This window comes from Chiloscyllium plagiosum, chromosome 33 (assembly GCF_004010195.1).
Source record: "Chiloscyllium plagiosum isolate BGI_BamShark_2017 chromosome 33, ASM401019v2, whole genome shotgun sequence".
NCBI lineage: Eukaryota > Metazoa > Chordata > Chondrichthyes > Orectolobiformes > Hemiscylliidae > Chiloscyllium > Chiloscyllium plagiosum.
The window spans coordinates 33,509,261-33,527,943 of record NC_057742.1 but is presented as its reverse complement, the minus strand read 5'-3'; the positions used below and the strand labels follow the sequence as shown (position 1 = coordinate 33,527,943).

Below are 18,683 nucleotides of genomic sequence, written 5' to 3'. Positions count from 1 at the left end.
TTAACAGCCAAAAGTCTCACCCCTAACTGTAATTACTACCCGATCTGTTAACCAGTTGAGTTGCATTCAGATCAGTCTGTTCCCACTCTGTGTATTGAGCACACATCCAGGGGCGCCACATGCTGGTACTGTGTGGTACTGCTAGGTCCTTTGCTCTTGCCTTCCCTCACTGTCTGTCTGTTTCTCTGCAGATTGTAATGGATCAACGAAAGTAATGTTTGGAACACCAGAGTTTGTTGCACCAGAAGTGATCAATTATGACCCAATAGGGTTCACTACAGATACCTGGAGCATTGGAGTTATCTGCTACATCCTGTGAGTGAATCCGATCATCGGGAAATGACAATTAAATCCAATTCAAAGCAAAGTATTGCAGTTTGTTCGTTGCTGCCTTTATTGCAGTCTTGGTTTCTTGAGATTTTTGTCTCTCTCCTGTACATTTAAACACAATTTGAGTTTTCAGTCATGTTGTGAAGAATGTTGTGGTGGAGCTGGTGTTGGACTGGAGTGGACAAAGTTTAAAAATCACACAACACCAGGCTACAGTCCAATAGGTTTATTTGGAAGAATGTTGGAATTGGAGATGAAACAGCTTTGGATTTCACATGATTGATTTGAATTGTGTAAGCAAGTGGGTGTCGAATGAGTAAAGATCTCAGTGGGATCAGAGCTGCTGGGCGATTTAGGAAATTAAGGAGCGCGTCTTTGAGTTTGGGGTTGAGGCATTGAGCTGCTGTAAAATTGGTGGAGCCATTGGTCCTGACCAGCCCAGGTGTTGGATGTGATCCAGTGGGAAGCAGTGTCTGGGCTCAAACTGCTGAAGGGCCAAATCTCACAGCAGGTACTGAAGCACATTGATCTAAACTGGCAGTGATGGAGTGCTGAGCAAAATGTTACACTGTTGGAGGTTATGTTTCAAATGCACTATTAAAGCTTCATATCATCTGTGCTGTAAGGTGGTTACATAAGATCCAATGGCACTGCTTCAAGAAAAGAGCGCAAGAACGTGAGAATTTGGAGCAGGATCAGGCCATTCAGTCCCTCTAGCCTACCTCATCATTCCATATGATCGTGGCTGATCTGTCCCAGACCTCACTCCTCTTTTGTGCATAGCCATCAACTCCCTGATATTTCAATAATCTATCTACCTTCTCTCTAAATTGTTTCATTGATCTAGCCTCCGCAGCTCTCTAGTGTACAGAATTCCAGGCATTCACTGCCCTCTGGGAAACGGAATTCCCTGGCATCTCCATTTTAAATGATGGTCCAATTTTTCTGTAACTATGGCCCCTAGTTTGAAAGCAGCCCATCCCTCCCCCAAAAATAATGGAAACATTTTCTCACCATTTACCTTGTGAAGTATCCTCAAATCTTTGTGTTTCAATTGTATCAACCCTCATTCTTCAAGAGTGATCGTCACAATGACTTGGCCTTATTTATTCACCTTCAACATAGCTCAAACCAAAGGGGAGGTGATGGTAATGATACTATCATTAGATTATTAATCCAGAAACTCAGCTAATGTTCTGGGAACCTGGTTTCGAATCATATCCCAAAAGGTAGAATTTGACATCAATTTTTTTTAAAAATCTGGAATTAAGAATCTACTGATGACTGTGAAACCATTACTGATTATCGGAAAACCCCATTTGGGTTCATTAATACCCAATGTCACCTGGTCTGACTCCAGACTCACTACAATGTGGTTGACTCTTAACTGCCTTTGAAATGGCCCAGCAAGCAGTTCAAGGGCAGCTAGGGATTGGCAAAAACTGTTGGCCAACCAATGATGCCCACATCCCAAGTGAATAATAAAAAATGACAGCATTGCTATTTGTGGCACTTTGGGTACAATTTAGACTTTTTAAGTTCTTCCTTCATGGAATGTGGACATCATGGACAAGGCCAGCATTAACTCCTCATTCCAGATTGCTGTTGAGAAAATGAGCTTCTTTCTTTAGCCACTACAGTCTGTGCAGTGAAGGTGCTCCAGTAATATCGTTTAATGTTGATCTAGTAAGTTAATCTAGTAACGCTGTAGGAATCGCGATGTATTTCCATGTTGGACCCAACTGAAGATGCATTTAGATGGTGCTTTTCTTCACCAACCAATGGCTCAAAGTGCTTTATAGCCATCTAATTACTTGTTCTGGTGGAGTTGTCATTGGCATTTAAGAAACATGGCAGCCGAATGCAGAAAGAAAATTCCCGTAAACAGCAATGTGATAATGACCAGAAAATTAGCTTTTTGTGACTTCATTGAGTCAGCGCTGCACTGAAGTATCAACTTTCATTTTATGCTGTAGCCCATGAGTAAGCTTTGAACCCAGAATCTTGTGACCCAATTGGCAGTTGCAGGTGACATTCTGGTTTGGGGGGGGGGTGGGAAATGTGCAGGTGGTGGTGTCTCCATGTGGCCATCTGCCCTTTTATTTCTCCAGATGATGGAGGTCTTGCATTGGGAAGTGCTGATGGAAAAAGTCTTGGCATGGTGCTGGGCACCTTGTTGATAGTACACCTGGCAGCCACTGAGAGCTTGTAGTAAAGGGGAGAAGTCGAGGGTGTGGCGCTGAAAAAGCACTGCCAGTCAGGCAGTATCTGAAGAGCAGGCGAGTCAACATTTCGGGCATAAACCTCTTCATCAGGAATGAGGCACTCCTGAGTAAAGAGGAGAAGTTTATTAAGGTAATGAAGGGGACATTGATCAGCAGACTGCTTTGCTTTGTTCTGGATGTTAATGAGCTTAGAGTCCTACAGCACAGATACAGGCAGTCTGGCCCAAACTGGTCCATGCCGACCAAAATGTCCATCCAAGCGAACTCCATTTCCCTGCACTTGGCCCATATCCTTCTAAACCTTTCCTATCCATTTATTTGTCCAAATACCTTTTTAAATGTTGTTAATGTATCAGCCTCAACCACTTCCACTGACAGCTCTTTCCGTAAGCTTACCCCCCTCTGTGTAAAAGTTGCCCCTCAGGTTGCTCCTAACCTTGAACTGATGCCCTCTAGACCTCGATTCCCCAACCCTGGTAAAAAGATTGTGTGCATTCATCCTATCTGTGTCCCTCATGATCTTATATACTTCTAGAAGGTCCCCCCCTCAGTATCCTATGCTCTAAAGAAAAAAGTCCCAGCTTATCCAACCTCTCCCTATTATTTGTAACATTCCTATTGCAAGGTGACCAAACTGAACACTCCAAGTGTGACCTCACCAATGCCCCGTACAACTGCAACATATCTTCCCAATTTCTATACTCAATGCCCTGCCTGTGAAGGCCAGTGTGCCAAAAGCCTTCTTCTCTGCCCTGTCTACCTGGGACTCCACTTTCAGAGAACCGTGCACCTGAACTCCAAGATCCTTCTGATCCACTATCCTCCTTTTAAGGCCCTTCCATTCACCAAGAAACTTTTACCCAGTTTTGACTTTCCAAAATGCAAGACCTCATACTTATCTATATTAAACTCCATTTGTCATTTCTCAGCTTATTTCCCCAGCTGATAAGATCCTGCTGCAATTTCTGAGAACTTTCCTCACTGTCCGTGATACGTCCTATTGTCGTGTCATCTGCAAACTTACTAAACATGCCTTGTATATATTCAACTAAATTATTGATATAGATAACAAACAGCAATGGGCCGAACCCCTGCGACACTCTACTAATCACAGGCCTCAAGTCCGACAAGCAAATTTCCACTATTATCCACTGCTTTCTACCAATAAGCCAATTGTGTACCCAACTTGCCAGCTCCCCCTGGATTCCATGTGATCTAACCTTCCAGAGCAGCCTACCATGTGGAGCCTTATCAAAGGCCTTACTGAAATCCTTATTGACTGTGTCCATTGCCCTTCCCTTGTCAACCTTCCTGGTCACTTCATCAAAGTGAGGCAGGATCTCCCATGCACAAAGCCAAACTGACTATTTCTAATCAAATCCTGTCTTTGCAAATGTATGTATTTCTTATCCCTCAAAATCTTCTCAAGTAACACCACAGATGTTAAACTTACTGGTCTGTAATTCCCAGGTTTTTCTTTGCAGCCCTTCTTGAATAATGGCACAACACCCGCTATTCTCCAGTCTTCCAGGAACCTCACCCGTGGCTAACGGTGATGCAAAAATATCCGCCAGGGCCCCAGCAATTTCTTCTCTAGCCCCTTGCAGTGTTCTTTAGATATACCTGGTCAGGACCAGGAGATATCCAGCTTCATACAATCTAATACATCCAACACCACCTCTGTGATGAGGACTGTCCCCAAGAAATCACCACTAACTTCCCCAAGTTTCCAAGTCTTCATGTCTTTCTCCATGGTAAACACAGAGGAGAAATAGTCGTTGAGATTCTTGCCCATCTGCTGCGGTTCTACACTTACATGTCCACCTTGGCCATTGAAGGGTCATATTCTCTCTTATTATTCTTTTCCTTTAGTATACTTAAAGACCCTCTTTGGATTCATCCTAACTTTCTCAGCCAAGGCTATCACGTGCCCCCTTCTCGCCCTCCTGATTTTCTTCTTCAGTAAGCTTCTCGAGTACTTTTTGAGTTAAACACTTTTTGGGCAAGTAAAGCATATGCCATTGTATTCCTGACCTCATAGAATCCCCATAGGAAGCAGGCATTCGACCCATCAAGTCCACACTGACCCTAAGAAGAGCAACCCATCCAGATCCACCTCCCTACCCTATCCCTGTAACCCTGCATTTCTCATGGCTAACCCACCTAACCTGCACAGCCCTATGGACACTATGGGCAACTTAGTATGCTCAATCCACCTAACCTTTGGACTGTGGGAGGAAACTGGAGCACCTGGTGGAAACCCATGCAGACATTGGGAGAACGTACAAACTCCACACAGACAGTCACCCGAGAGTGGAATCGAACCAGGGTCCCTGGCGCTGTCAGGTAGCAGTACTTTCAACTGAGCCACCATGCCACCCTCTTAAAAATTGTCTCGAAGATTGTCCAAGGGCATTTAAAAGTCACTACAGAATTACCAGCCCCTGATCTGCCTTTGTAATCAGAGTATTTATAAGGATAGTCTGCTGCAGCTTCCTACATTAAAACAGCATTAGCATGTCACAAGTACTTCATTGGGTGTACAGTGTTATGCGATGCCCCAGTTTTTAATCTAATTCCTGGACTGTTACAGATTGAGTGGATTGTCTCCATTTCAAGGGGACACTGACCCAGAGACTCTGACCAATGTCACTGCTGTTTCTTGGGAGTTTGATGAGGAAGCGTTTGCTGAGATCTCTGAAAATGCAAAGAATTTCATCAGCTCTTTGCTACAGAAGAACATGAGGTAAAGAAATCTTTTTACCTATCGATCCTTTCCAGCTCAACTCAGGTTTTCAACTTTTCAAATCTTATTTCAAGGGAATTACAGTTGCTTACAACTCCTACCTCCTTCCTTTGAACTATTTTACTTATGAATGGCTGTTTGTAGACTAGTCATTGGGCATTTTAATTTTGGAAAGCATTGGTAGAATTCCAGTGTCACAGGTAACCACTGCTAGTAATGGACAAACTGCTGGAATGGTTACATGGAATGGGTTACATATGTTCCCTGTTAAGGCAAGGCAGAGTGATAATGGAGATGTGTCCAGGTGAGCTCTGAGTTAGATTTACCAATTTCCAGAGTGAACAGAAACAGTGCCACTGATCTCCAAGCTGATTTGGGATATCCTGAAGTTGGATCTGTCTCCTAGTTCTGGAATCTGTTCAAGATCTGTTCCAGGCTCTGAGCGAGGAGCACTGTATTAGCATGGTTCAAAGAACCACCATACGTTTCAGGTGGATGCAGCACTACGTTAGAAGCTCAGAGCCAACTGATGTCTAAATTTTTTGGTTAATGTGTAACATATGGGCATAGGAAACAGGAGCTGTAGCTGGCTCATCAATTCATTAAGATTGTGGCTGGTCTTTACATTAACTCCAGCCTTCTACACTACCCCCACATTCTTTGTTTCCCTTTCAAAAAACAATTAACTGGTTCTTGTATAGAAGTGGTAGTGTACCTATCTCTGAGCCAGGAAGCCCATGTTCAAGTCCCATCTGCTCCAGAGATGTGTAATAACATCTCTGAACAGGTTGACTAGAAAGTCTACACTCATTGGCTGAGCACCCAGATCTCTCTGGCGTAGATGGACAATTTCAAAAATTCACAATTACATAATTACCGCCGTGTTCTGAGACTGTGATCCCAGTTATGAACTGTCCAACCTCCCAGTTCTAACCCCTTAAGAATTTTGTTTTAGAGAGGGCATTTCTCAGGAATGTAGGCCTAGTCTGAACAATGGCCTCATTCCAGAAATCAGTCCCAACAAACCTTTATTGCACTTAACCCAAGGGCAACTTTCCTTAGGAATAGGAAGAGGAAAAACTATAAATAATTTCAAGTTGGTCACAAAAAGCCCTGTATCTGTATGTTCTGTCATCTTCATTGTAATCCTTCAATCCTTTGTAAAAACATACCACAAGCTTTCCTGGGACTCCTTGTTTGAATCCCTCCAATCAGCTTTCTTTGCCTGCCACCATCGCAAAATGGTCTTGTGACAAAGTCGCAAATGACATTCGATGTGACAGTGACAAAGAGAAACCTGCCCTCCTTAATCATCTTGTCCTGTTTGTAGCCTTTGCTGCATTATATCCTTTTCCAACTCCCCTCCATCATTATCCAGCTGCCTGGGCCTACACTCACCTGGTTCTGTTTTGAACTCTGTTTAGTTGTAGCTGGAAAATTAACTTCACTAGCTTCTCCTGTCACACTGCTTCCTCTAGTATCCTTCAAGGATCTCTACGTGGCCCTTTCCTGTTTCTCATTTGCCTGCTACGTTTTGGTGGTATCATCCAAAACCAGGTCAGCTTCAATGAGCATCTTAACACCAGCTTACCTCCCCATCATCTCCCCTTTCTGATCTCCTTCACTGCCTTTAAGTAATTCCACTGCTCAGCTTGTCAAGTCCTGGATGAGCAGAAATGTCTTCCATGTGCATATTGAGGAAATCAAAGTCATTACCTTGGATCCCCTCCCCAGACGCAGCTATGTCCCCATGACCTCCATTTTCCTCTCTGCCTAGTGTTGAAGGCTGAACCAGACTGGGTTGCAACCTTGGTTCATATTTGACCCTGCGAAAAGCTTCCAATCATACGTCTCTGCCATCAGTAAGAATATCTACCTCCACTTGGAACCTTGTTCAAATCCAGCCTTGGCTTGGCTTGGCTTATCTGCTACTAAAACCTTTTTAAGCCATTATTCCCTCTAGACTTGACTATTTCAGTGCATTCCTGGCTGGTATCCGTAGACCTGCCATTATTCACATCTCAGTTACCTATGTCTGAACTCCTATCAAATTGGTTCAACTTTCACCCCGTGCACTCTGACCTGCACTGGGGGCACTCAGCTAAGCAGAGCCTCCATTTAAAAATTCTCAATCCCTCAATGGTCTTTGTAGCGGTCTTTGACAACACAGTCTTCTAAGGCATCAACATTTGTCCAACTCCAGCCTCGTGACCAGCCTGGTCTTAATCAGTCCGTTATTGCCTTCAATTGCCTTGTCCACAAGTCATTAATTCTAAATTCCCTCCTTTAATGCTCTTCACTTTCCTCTCCTTAAGCTAGCTCTCTTACCCTCAAATTACCTTCCCCAACACCTCCCTATGTGTCTCTGTATCATATTTTGTCTAATATTCCTATGAAACACTGCAGAAAATTGTTATAACTGCTTGCTGCACCTGTATGTTACCTTGATATGATTCATGGACAAAAGGCTACAGCTGATATTGACACTTACTGTCATCTCACCTTTTTTTTTAAAAGGAGTTCTACTTTTTTTTAGATTTCCAACAAATTGGATAACTTTACAATTCTACACATTATATTCTAGGTGCTACACATTCCCACTTGCTTAACATGTGCAAGTCCTCCATGTAGTTTACATTCCCTCTTCATTTCGATCAGTCACCAAACTTTGATAGATGATAGTCAGACCCTCATTAATAGAGGCTGTAAATAGCTGCAGCCCATCACTTATGGTTAAAGGTATTTTTTTTAATCAGCCTACTTTGGTTTCTTCTGCATTTAGGAGACGGTTAACCTGTGAGGAGTGCCTGAACCATCCGTGGTTACAGAGCACAGAGCAGGGAGTTGCTAAGACGCTGTCAAAGGAGAGAATGAAACGGTTTCTAGCCAAGCAGAAATGGAAGGTAAGGACTGAAGGTGCAAATCTTGACCTACTCTTGGGAAATAAGACCCGGGCAAGTTACTGAGGTGTCAGTGGGGGAGCACCTTGAGGCCAGCAGTCATAATTCTTAGTTTTAAAATAGTGATGGAAAAGGATAGACTGGGTCTAAAAGTTGAAGTTCTAAATTGGAGGAAGGTTAATTTTGATGGTATTAGGCAAGAACTTTCAAAAGTTGATTGGGGGCAGATGTTTGCAAGTAAAGGGACAGCTGGAAAATGGGAAGTCATCAAAAAATGAGATGAGACCAGAGACGGTATGTTCCTGTTAGGGTGAAAGGCAAGGCTGCTAGGTGTAGAGAATGCCGGATGATTAGATAAATTGAGGTTTTGGTCAAGAAAAAGAAGGAAACATATGAATTCTTAAAGTACAAAGGCAGTAGGAATATACGTAAGCGGAAAATCAGGACGGCAGAAAGGAGACATGAGATAGCTTTGGCAAACTGAGTTAAGGAGAATCCAAAGGAATTGTACAAATACATTAAAGACAAAAGGATAACTGGGAAAGAATAGGGCCCCTCAAAGATCAGCGTGGCAGCCTGCGCGTGGAACCCCAGAAGATGGGGGAGATACTAAACGAATATTTTACATCAGTGTTTACTGTGGAGAAGGACATGGAAGGTACAGAATGTAGGGAAATAGATGGTGACATTTTGAAAAATGTCCATATTACAGAGGAGGCGGTGCAGGATGTTTTAAAACACACAAAGGTGGATTAATCTCAAAATCTGATCAGGTGTACCCTAGAACTCTGTAGCACCCGGAGGAAACCCACGCAGACACGGGGAGAATGTGCAAACTCCACACAGTCAGTCGCCTGAGGTGGGAATTGAACCCAGGTCCCTGGTGCTGTGAGGCAGCAGTGCTAACCACTGTGCCACCGTGCCACCCACGGTGTATCATCAATAGTCACAGGTGAGGTGCCGGAAGACTGGAGGTTGGCTAACGTGGTGCTACTGTTTAAGAAAGGTGGTAAGAAAAAGCCAGGGAACTGTAGACTGGTGAGCCTAACATTGGTGGTGGGCAAGTTGTTGGAGGAAATCTTGAGGGACAGGATTTACATGTATTTGGAAAGGCAACGACTGATTAGGGATAGACAACATGGCTTTGTGTGTGGGAAATCATATCTCAGTAACTTGATTGAATTTTTTGAAGAAGTGATGAAGAGGATTGATGAGGGCAGAGTGGTGGATGTGATCTATGTGGACTTCAGTAAGATATTCGATCAGGTTTCTCCTGGTAGACTGGTTAGCAAGGTTAGATCATATAGAATACAGAAGAGAACTAGCCATGTGGATACAGAACTGGCTTGGAGGTGGAAGATAGAGGGTGATGGTGGAGGGTTGCTTTTCAGACTGGAGGCCTGTGACCAGTGGCATGCCATAAGGATCGATTCTGGGTCCGCTACTTTCCATTATTTACATATATGATTTGGATGTGAACATAAGACGTATAGTTAGTAAGTTTGCAGATGACACCAAAATTGGAGGTGTAGTGGACAGCAAAGGAGGTTCCCTCAATACAAAGTGATCTTGATCAAATGGTCAATGGGCTGAGGAGTGGCAGATGGAGGTTGATTTAGATAAATATGAGGTGTTGCATTTTGGAAAGGCAAATCAGGGCAGGACTTATTCAGTTAATGGTAAGGTCCTGGGGAGTGTTGCTGAACAAAGAGACCTTGGAGCGCAGGTTCATAGTTCCTTGAAAGTGGAGTCTCAGGTAGATAGGATAGTGAAGAAGGCGTTTGGAATACTGCCTTGATTGGTCAGAGTATTGAGTATAGGAGTTGGGAGGTCATGTTGTGGCTGTAAAGGACATTGGTTGGGCCACTTTTTGAATACTGTGTGCAATTCTGGTCTCCCTGCTATCGGAAGGACATTGTGAAATTTAGAGTTATAGAGATGTACAGCATGGAAAAAGTCTTTAGACCAACTAGTCCATACTGACCGGATTTCCTAAATTATCTAGTCCCATTTGCCAGCATTTGGCCCATATCCTTCTAAACCCTTTCTGTTCATGTACCCATCCAGATGCCTTTTAAATGTTGCTATTGTACCAGTCTCCACCACTTCCTCTGGCAGCTCATTCCATACACGCACCACCCTCTGCGTGAAAATGTTGCCCTTCAGATCCCTTTTAAATTTGTCCCCTCTCACCCTAAATATGTGCCCTCTAGCTCTGGCCTCCCTATCCCAGGGATAAGTCCTTTTCTATTTACCCTATCTATGCCCCTCATGATTTTATAAACCTCTATAATGTCACCCCTCAGCCTCCGATGCTCCAGGGAAAACAGCCCCAGCCTGTTCAGCCTCTCCCTATAGCTCAAATTCTCCAACCCTGGCACCATCCTTGTAAATCTTTTCTGAACCCTTTCAAGTTTCACAACATCCTTCTAATAGGAGGGAGACCAGAATTGCACACAATATTCCAAAAGTAGCTTAACCAATGTCCTGTACAGCCACAACAAGAACTCCCAACCCCTACACTTAATATTCTGACCAATAAAGGAAAGCATAACAAACGCCTTCTTCACTATCCTATCTACCTGCGACTCCACTTTCAAGGAGCTATGATTCTGCACTCCAAGGTCTCTTTGTTCAGCAACACTCCCTTGGACCTTACCATTAAGTGTATAAATCCTGCTAAGATTTGCTTTCCCAAAATGCAGCACCTCGCATTTATCTGAATTAAACTCCATCTGCCACTTCTCAGCCCATTGGGTCAATGCCCTCATCAATCCTCTTCGTCACTTCAAAAAAACTCAATCAAGTTCGTGAGACATGATTTCTCACACACAAAGCCATGTTGACTATCCCTAATCATTCCTTGCCTTTCCCTATGCACATAATTCCTGTCCCTGAGGAATTTGAAAGGGTTCAGAAAATATTTACAAGAATGTTGCCAGGCATGGAGAATTTGAGCTATAGGGAGAGGCTGAATACGTTGGGGCTGTTTTTTCTGGAGCGTTGGAGGCTGAGGGATGACCTTCTCGAGGTTTATTAAATCATAAAGGACATGGATAGGGTAAATAGACAAAGTCTTTTCCCTGGGTTGGGGGAGTCCAGAACTGGAGGGCATATGTTTAGGGTGAGAGAGGAACGATTTAAAAGTGACCCAAGTGGCAACTTGTTCAAGAGGAGGGTGGTGCATGTGTGGAATGAGCTTCCAGAAGAAGTAGTGGATGCTGGAACAATTACAACATTTAAAAGACACCTGGATGGGTAAATGAATAGGAAGGGCTTAGAGGGATATGGGCTAAGTGCTGGCAAATGGAACTAGACATATCTGGTCAGCCTGGACGAGTTGGACCAAAGGGTCTGTTTCCGTGCTGTACTTCTCTATGACTATGCCTGCACCAGTCAAGTAATAATTGCTTGTCTTCTACTCATTGAAATAATGTGGCAAGCCTTCAACTAGTGAATCATTCCTTGGCCTGTTGTCGCCATTCACTGTGGCATTGTCCAAGCATAGTCTGTAAAATGGTCGCTAATAAATAAGAATATATTTAGAAAGAACTTGAGTATCCAGAGAGTGGTGAGAACATTGAACTTGCAACCACATGGGGAGGGTTTGATGTAGAGTAGACTGGGAGTAGGCTAATTATGAACATAAGCAGTGACATAGAGTAGCTGTGCCAAGTTGCCTGTTTTTGTGTTGTCATGAAAAGCTAAATAGTAACCAGAATGGAATAAAATGGAGAACTATTGTGGGAATCAGAAATTTAACCTAAGGAGAAACATTTAGCAGCTTAGCCTTACTTTCTGCATAAGAAGGACTTTGATATGGCCAATTTCAAGTTAAAACTAAACTGACAAAGACAAATTGCAAACTGTGACAAAGGACTGAACAAACGATACAAGCTTTCAAAAAAAAATCCCAAAGTAAGGAGGCAGTGTAAAGAGGTTTTATTCATCCAGAAGTATACATGTATAATGAACAGGCTTTTTGGCTATACTGTACTTACACCTTCTGGTTCTAGACTCTCATTCAGGAGAAACATTTCGCCTCATCTACAGTGTCAAGTCTCCAAAGTATCTTTATATATTTAAACACAGTGTCTTTTTCCTTTTACACATTTCAAATGAGTACAAGCCCGACCCACTTGTTCAGCATAAGACAAACCCTCCATAACCTAGGAACAGAAAAAAATGTTGTTCGAAAAGCTCAGCGGGTCTCGGCAGCACCTGTGAAGAGAAATCAAAGTTAACTTACGGACCCAGTGACCGTTCCTCAGAACTTATGGTGGTTAGGAAAATGTCAGTTATTTGCAGAAGATAGGGTGGAGGGAGGAGTTAAGAATTAAATAATAGGTAGGGATAGAGCCCAAAGAGAGAATAGTTAGACAAAGGAGTCAATAGCGATCTGGCTGGGAGGGTGAATAGCTGTTAAGGGATACTGTTAGTGGCAGACTATGTGATAACAAGACCTGGTGTGTGTGTGGTAGGGGGCTAGGACTTGGGGGTGGTCAAGCCCAAAAAGTATTGATCTCGATATTGAGCCTGGAGGGTGGCAGGGTCCTGAAGTGGAAAATGAGGTGTTGTTCTTCCAGCTTGCACTGAGCTTCACTGGAGCACTGTAGGAAGCCTGAGACAGATGTTGGTGGTGTGTTAAAGTGGCAGGCAACTGGAAGCTCAGGGGTATTTTCTGTGGGCAGAACATTCTGTGAAGTGGTCACTCAGTCCACACTTTGTTTCCCCAGTATAGAGGAGACCACATTGTGAGCCGTGAATGCAGTAGACCAGATTAAGTGAAGTATAGGTCAAGCGCTACTTCACCTGGAAGGTATAACCAGATTAACCTAGTGACCTTCCTCTGGACTGCTTCCAATGTCAATGTCTCTTAGATGAAGGAACCAAAACTGCTTGCAGTATTCTAGGTGTAGTCTTTTATTTTGCCTTTTGTAATTTTAGCAAGGCATTCTATTTTTTGCACTTCTTTCCCTTGAAATAATGGCTGTCAGCCATTTGTCTTCCCTATTACCCACTGATCTTAGATAATATTCATAAATGGGGATTCCCAAATGTCTCTGTGCTGCAGCTTTCTGCTGTCTTTCCTCATTTAACTAACATTTATATCTTCTAATCTTCCTGCCATGGTAATAACTTCACAGTTTCTCACATTGTGTTCTGTTTGCCAAGTTTTACCTACTCGCTTAACCTGCCTATATCCCTCTGTAGACTCTGTTACCTTCACCTTCTCACCTACTAATTGTGGCTGCAGCACTGATCACCAGCACTCTATTTGCAGGTTGCCATCCTGGAAGTACCCCCTTTATTCCAATTTTCTGTCTTCCATTAATTAGCCAAACCTATATTCATGCACTTGTTCCAACACGGTGGACTCTTATCTGAAGTAGCCTGACATGTGATACCTCATCGGTTGCTGAACGAAAGAGACCTTGGAGTTCAGGTTCCTAATTCTTTGGAAGTGGAGTCACAGGTAGATGGGATAGTGAAGGTACGCTTGCCATTTTGGTCAGTGCATCGAGTATAGGAGTTGGGAAGTCATGTTGCGGCTGTACATGGCGTTGGTGAGGCCACGTTTGGAATATTGTGTGCAATTCTGGTCTCCTTCCTATTGGAAGGATGATGTGAAACTTAAAAAGGTTCAGAAAAGATTTACAAGGATGTTGCCAGGGCTGGAGGATTTGAGTTACAGGGAGAGGCTGAAAACACTGGGGCTGTTTTCCCTGGAGTGTTAGGGGCTGAGGGGTGAACCTAGAGGTTTATAAATCATGAAGGGGCTTGGATATGGTAAATAGATAGGTCTTTTCCCTATAGTGGGGTAGTCCAGGACTAGAGGGCATAGGTTTAGTGTGAGAGGGGAAAGATTTAAATGGGACCTAGGGGCAACTTTTTCACACAGAGGGTCATGCTCTGAATGAGCTGCCAGAGGAAATGGTGGAAGCTGGTATAATATAAATGAATAGGTATATGCATAGGAAGGGTTTAGAGGGATATGGGAGTAGATTTATTTCGGACATTTGGGTGCCATGGATGAGTTGGACTGAAGGGTCTGTTTCCATGCTGTATATCTCTATGACTCCTATGAATGCCTTTTGGTGATCCAAATATATTACATCTGCTTGGTTCCATTTCCTCTAATTTGCTTATGTTACGGCATGGAGTGAACCCCTCTGCTAGTTTAAACCCGTCCCACAGAGAAGCTCACCTCACGTCGTAATCTGTTAAATTTCGAGAGACAAAGAATTATCCCTGATCTCGTTATTTAAAATAAAAATTAACAATTTTATTCTTTAAGTCCAGTACAGGACATTAAAACAACAACTATTTCCAACTCCTTTCTCTTTAAACCTATATTTTACCTCCCACTCTATAATACTGGTCTGACTTTTTTAAAAAAAAACCCTGATAGCAATTTAGAAAAAAAAAATCACATTTCAAAATCAGCCAGCTTTGCCAATTCTCCTTTGGAGATTTTTCTCTGTTAACTTCTGGGTCGTCTTTTCTTCGGTCTCCAACTTTTCTTGCGGACAGGTACCTTTCAGAGAGCTATTTGGCTAGCTGTTTGCACTTGGTCATGCTCTTTGCTGTTCTCCCTCTAACTGTTCAAAATATCCAGTTTTATACCCCAAAACATTGAATCATTTCATTGGTTTGATGCCATCCCAAACATTAAAATTCAATTTTGATTGGTTTTTGGTATCTGGGGCATAATTTAAGCTGATTGGCCAAATTAGAATTTGTTTTGTTCCATGGCAATGCAACTCCAGCTATTTGTTTCAACCAAGAGTTCTATTTTTAAATTGTTCAGCACACTCTGTGCTTTCAGTCAGACCTTGCTAGCTTCATCTCTCTCTCAAAGGAACAGTACACACCTACACCTTCATAACACTTGTTTTAATTCTATGAATAAACTTAAATTCAGTCACATTATGCAGGATATTGATAAAATATATAGAGAAGAATTTTCTACCTGGGCAGGATGGTTGATAAGATATTTGGCAACAGTGCAAGGTCAGGAAATATAAATGTTTTCTCACTTAAGAACAGGAATGCACTGATGAAAGGATGATGAAGCAGATTTAATGATAGATTTCAAAGATATTGAATGTATGCTAAAAAGGACAAAAACTGAAGGGTTTGGATAAAAAGCAGGGCAGTGATTGGTCATTGGTCATTTTACCATACAGGAACAATGGGTCAAGCGCTGACTTGCTGTACTGTGAGATTCCCTAGTTTTATTTTGTTTTGAATTGGACCTGCTTGTGCTTCTGTGTGATTGTTCATCTATTTTGAAGAGAAATATTTCATCTTTTTTTAAATTTTAGAAAGCAGGGAAGGCACTTCTTGCCCTCAAGAGACTAGCTTTGCCATTGAACAAACCGGACAATGCAGAATCTGCACCTACTTCTCAAGACAAAAGTGGTAAGCCGTTGAGTTCCTCCTTATGTAAAGAACTCTTTTCTACACGACCATGGAGCCACTGATCTTCAGTGGAACTGACTGACTGGCACCTCAGTATCAGGATAGAGTACATTCCAAATCCTTGCCTTTGGCGTAAAAGTGATTTTTCCTCATGTCACCTCTGATCCTTTTGGCAATCGATACAATCTGGGTCGTCTGATTATCTGTCCTTCAGCCCCTGGAAAGAGTTTATATTTATTCCATCTAAACCCTTCATAATTTTTTTGACAATTCTATCAAATCTCCTCCGTCTTCTTGGCTGCAAGGGGAAACAACATCAGCTTCTGGGTAATGTGCTGCGGTGAAAAAATCATTTTCTTCTGTAGTTTATGCCTCCATCTATAAAAACCATCAAATGTCTGGCTTCGATGCACTGCACTTCATAACCACTTTGTCAGTCAGTTGCTCTCAGTTTGGCTATTTGGGTAAGGCAAACTGTTGCACTTCTTTGAATTTGATCTTTTATCCATATTTTCTTTGAGGTACTGTGCAGTCCCCCTCCCCTAACATGGCACCCAGACCTGGTTCCTGGACATCGCCTGTGGCCTACAATCCCAGAGATTCACTCACCGCAGCACATTCCTATCACTTACCTTCCTAGCTGCTCCTCACTGTTCACCACTAGTCAGTTCATGAAATTGCATGACTAGTTCTTGTTAGATTTTTAGGGTTTATGACCACAGTTACCTAATATAAGCAGTGTGTAAAGAATGTTCAAGTGGTCTCTTATGAGGCAATAGTTTAGATATACATTAGATAAACAAGAAAAATACAACTGTGACAATTGAGGATGGTTGAGTTAGTAGGTGTGAAGATGGAAAGCACAGCAGGTCAGACAGTATCCGAGGAGCAGGAAAGTCAACGTTTCAGGCCGAACCCCTTTGTCAGCAGTTTCCGAACGGTACTGGGATGGAATAGAGGAACAACATTCACCTCCCTCCAGTCATCGGTACTGCTCTCGTGGAGAGTTAAGATGCAAAGATTATCGCCAGATATGCAGCAATCTCATACCTTACTTCCTGTAGTAAACGTAGATATATCTGTTCTGGCCATGGGGACTTATTTTAGAATCCCTACAGCATCTAAATAGGCCTTTCAGCCCAACAAGTCCATACTGACTCTCCAAAGAATAACCCACCCAGACCCATTCCCCTACTGCTCTACATTTACTCCAGACTAATGCACCTACCCTACACATCCCTGGACACTATGGGCAATTTAGCATGGCCAGTCCACCTAACCCACACAGCTTTGGATTGAGGGAGGAAACCAGAGCACCTGGAGGAAACTCATGCAGACACAGGGAGAATGTGCAAACTCCACACAGACAGTTGTCTGACGCTAGAATCGAACCTGGGCCCCTGGCACTGTGAGGCAGCAATGCTAACTACTGAGCCACCATGCCGCACCCTATCTTGATGCTTCCCAGAATTTCCAGCACATCTACTTCCTTAAAATCAATCTGTTCAAGCCTATAACCTGGTCCACGGTGTTCTCACTATCAACAAGGTCCCTCTCTCTAGTGAATACTGAAGCAAAAAATTCATCACTCATGCCTCCCCTACCTCTTCAGACTCCAGGCACTTTCCCTCCACTATCCCTGATCAGCCCTACGCTCTCTCTGATCTTATTCCTCACATAAATGTAGAACACTTTGGGTTTTCTCTAATCCTTCCCGCCAAGACTTCTTTGTGCCCCCTCCTACCTCTCCTCAGTCTTTTTAGGAGTAAAAGCTCCATTTTCCTAAACATTGCGTTGATAAAAGATCCATATGGTTCTTTGAGATTAATTTGCGTGGCCTTTCTTACCACCTTCCCTTTGTCTTGTCTGTTAGAAATTGTTTATGTTTGGTCTAAGCATATGCTGCTGTACCAACTGTTAGGTAAGATTTCACGCTACAAAGCAAATACTTGAAAAAGATCTGTTCTGAAGGAACCCCATTTTCCAACGCACCTCACCAATCTGTCTACCTCTCCTGTTCAGGGGTGACCTTGCTGTAGTTGGTCATTCCTTGGGAGAGGACTGGAACTGTCTTGTAAGTATAGACCACAGTATTGACCACTATCTGTTCCACCCTCTCCCTGGTCCTGCTGATAACTGGCAAGTTACAGTCAGGTTACAGGAGTGTCTATAATGGACATCTCCAACAAGAGAGAATTTAACCATCTCCCCTTGACATTCAGTGGCATTACCATTTCTGAATTCCCCACGATCACCATCCTGGGGATTACCATTGACTAGAAATGGAGCCAGTTGAAACTTTATTGCTGGAACAGCACAGCAGGTCAGGCAGCATCCAGGGAACAGGAGATTCGACGTTTCGGGCACAGGCCCTTCTTGCCTGTGCCCGAAACGTCGAATCTCCTGTTCCCTGGATGCTGCCTGACCTGCTGTGCTGTTCCAGCAATAAAGTTTCAACTTTGATCTCCAGCATCTGCAGACCTCACTTTCTCCTCAATATGCAGGGTCCCAATATGCTTGTCAATTCAAGGGCATGACCAAAGCTTATAGTTACAGGGTCATGTAGAATACTACATGGTAACTAATATAATCAGCTTAAATTTTGGAAACTATCCAGTGAAATATAAAAGCCATATTTCTGCTTCAGCCCTTGAGTATGGATGAATATCGAAGGGCCTGAATAATCAACCTACACACTTGGTGAATGGTGAACCTAAGCATGGCAGAACAGGTCAAAACAAATTTGGAGGAATAGGAGGAGCCCTGGTAAGGGAAGATTTGGAAGACCTTCAGGGCTGCTGGTGGGAGAGTGTAAAGTGGTATCACCATTTAGAAAAGGAATTGGAGGGCCTCAATAAACAGACAGACAGCACTTGAAGGAAAAACATTATTTGGAACTGAGAAACGAATGGTCGCACACACATTTACATTATCTTGCATGTTTACATTAGATTAGATTACATTAGATTACATTACAGTGTGGAAACAGGCCCTTCGGCCCAACAAGTCCACACTGCCCCGCCGAAGCGCAACCTACCCATACCCCTACATTTACCC

The 18,683-nt window shown here is 43.0% G+C and overlaps 1 protein-coding gene across 3 annotated transcripts in view; it reads left to right on the top strand.

The window, feature by feature from the left end:
• LOC122540007 (myosin light chain kinase, smooth muscle-like) overlaps nucleotides 1-18,683 on the top strand; it is a 93,622-nt gene that overhangs the window by 63,298 nt on the left and 11,641 nt on the right. For all 3 annotated transcript variants that reach the window (XM_043675292.1, XM_043675291.1, XM_043675293.1), the window contains exons 12-15: nucleotides 192-315; nucleotides 5,149-5,301; nucleotides 8,084-8,204; nucleotides 15,530-15,626. In XM_043675292.1, the coding sequence (XP_043531227.1) occupies nucleotides 192-315; nucleotides 5,149-5,301; nucleotides 8,084-8,204; nucleotides 15,530-15,626 (495 nt within the window). The remainder of the gene's footprint in view (nucleotides 1-191; nucleotides 316-5,148; nucleotides 5,302-8,083; nucleotides 8,205-15,529; nucleotides 15,627-18,683) is intronic.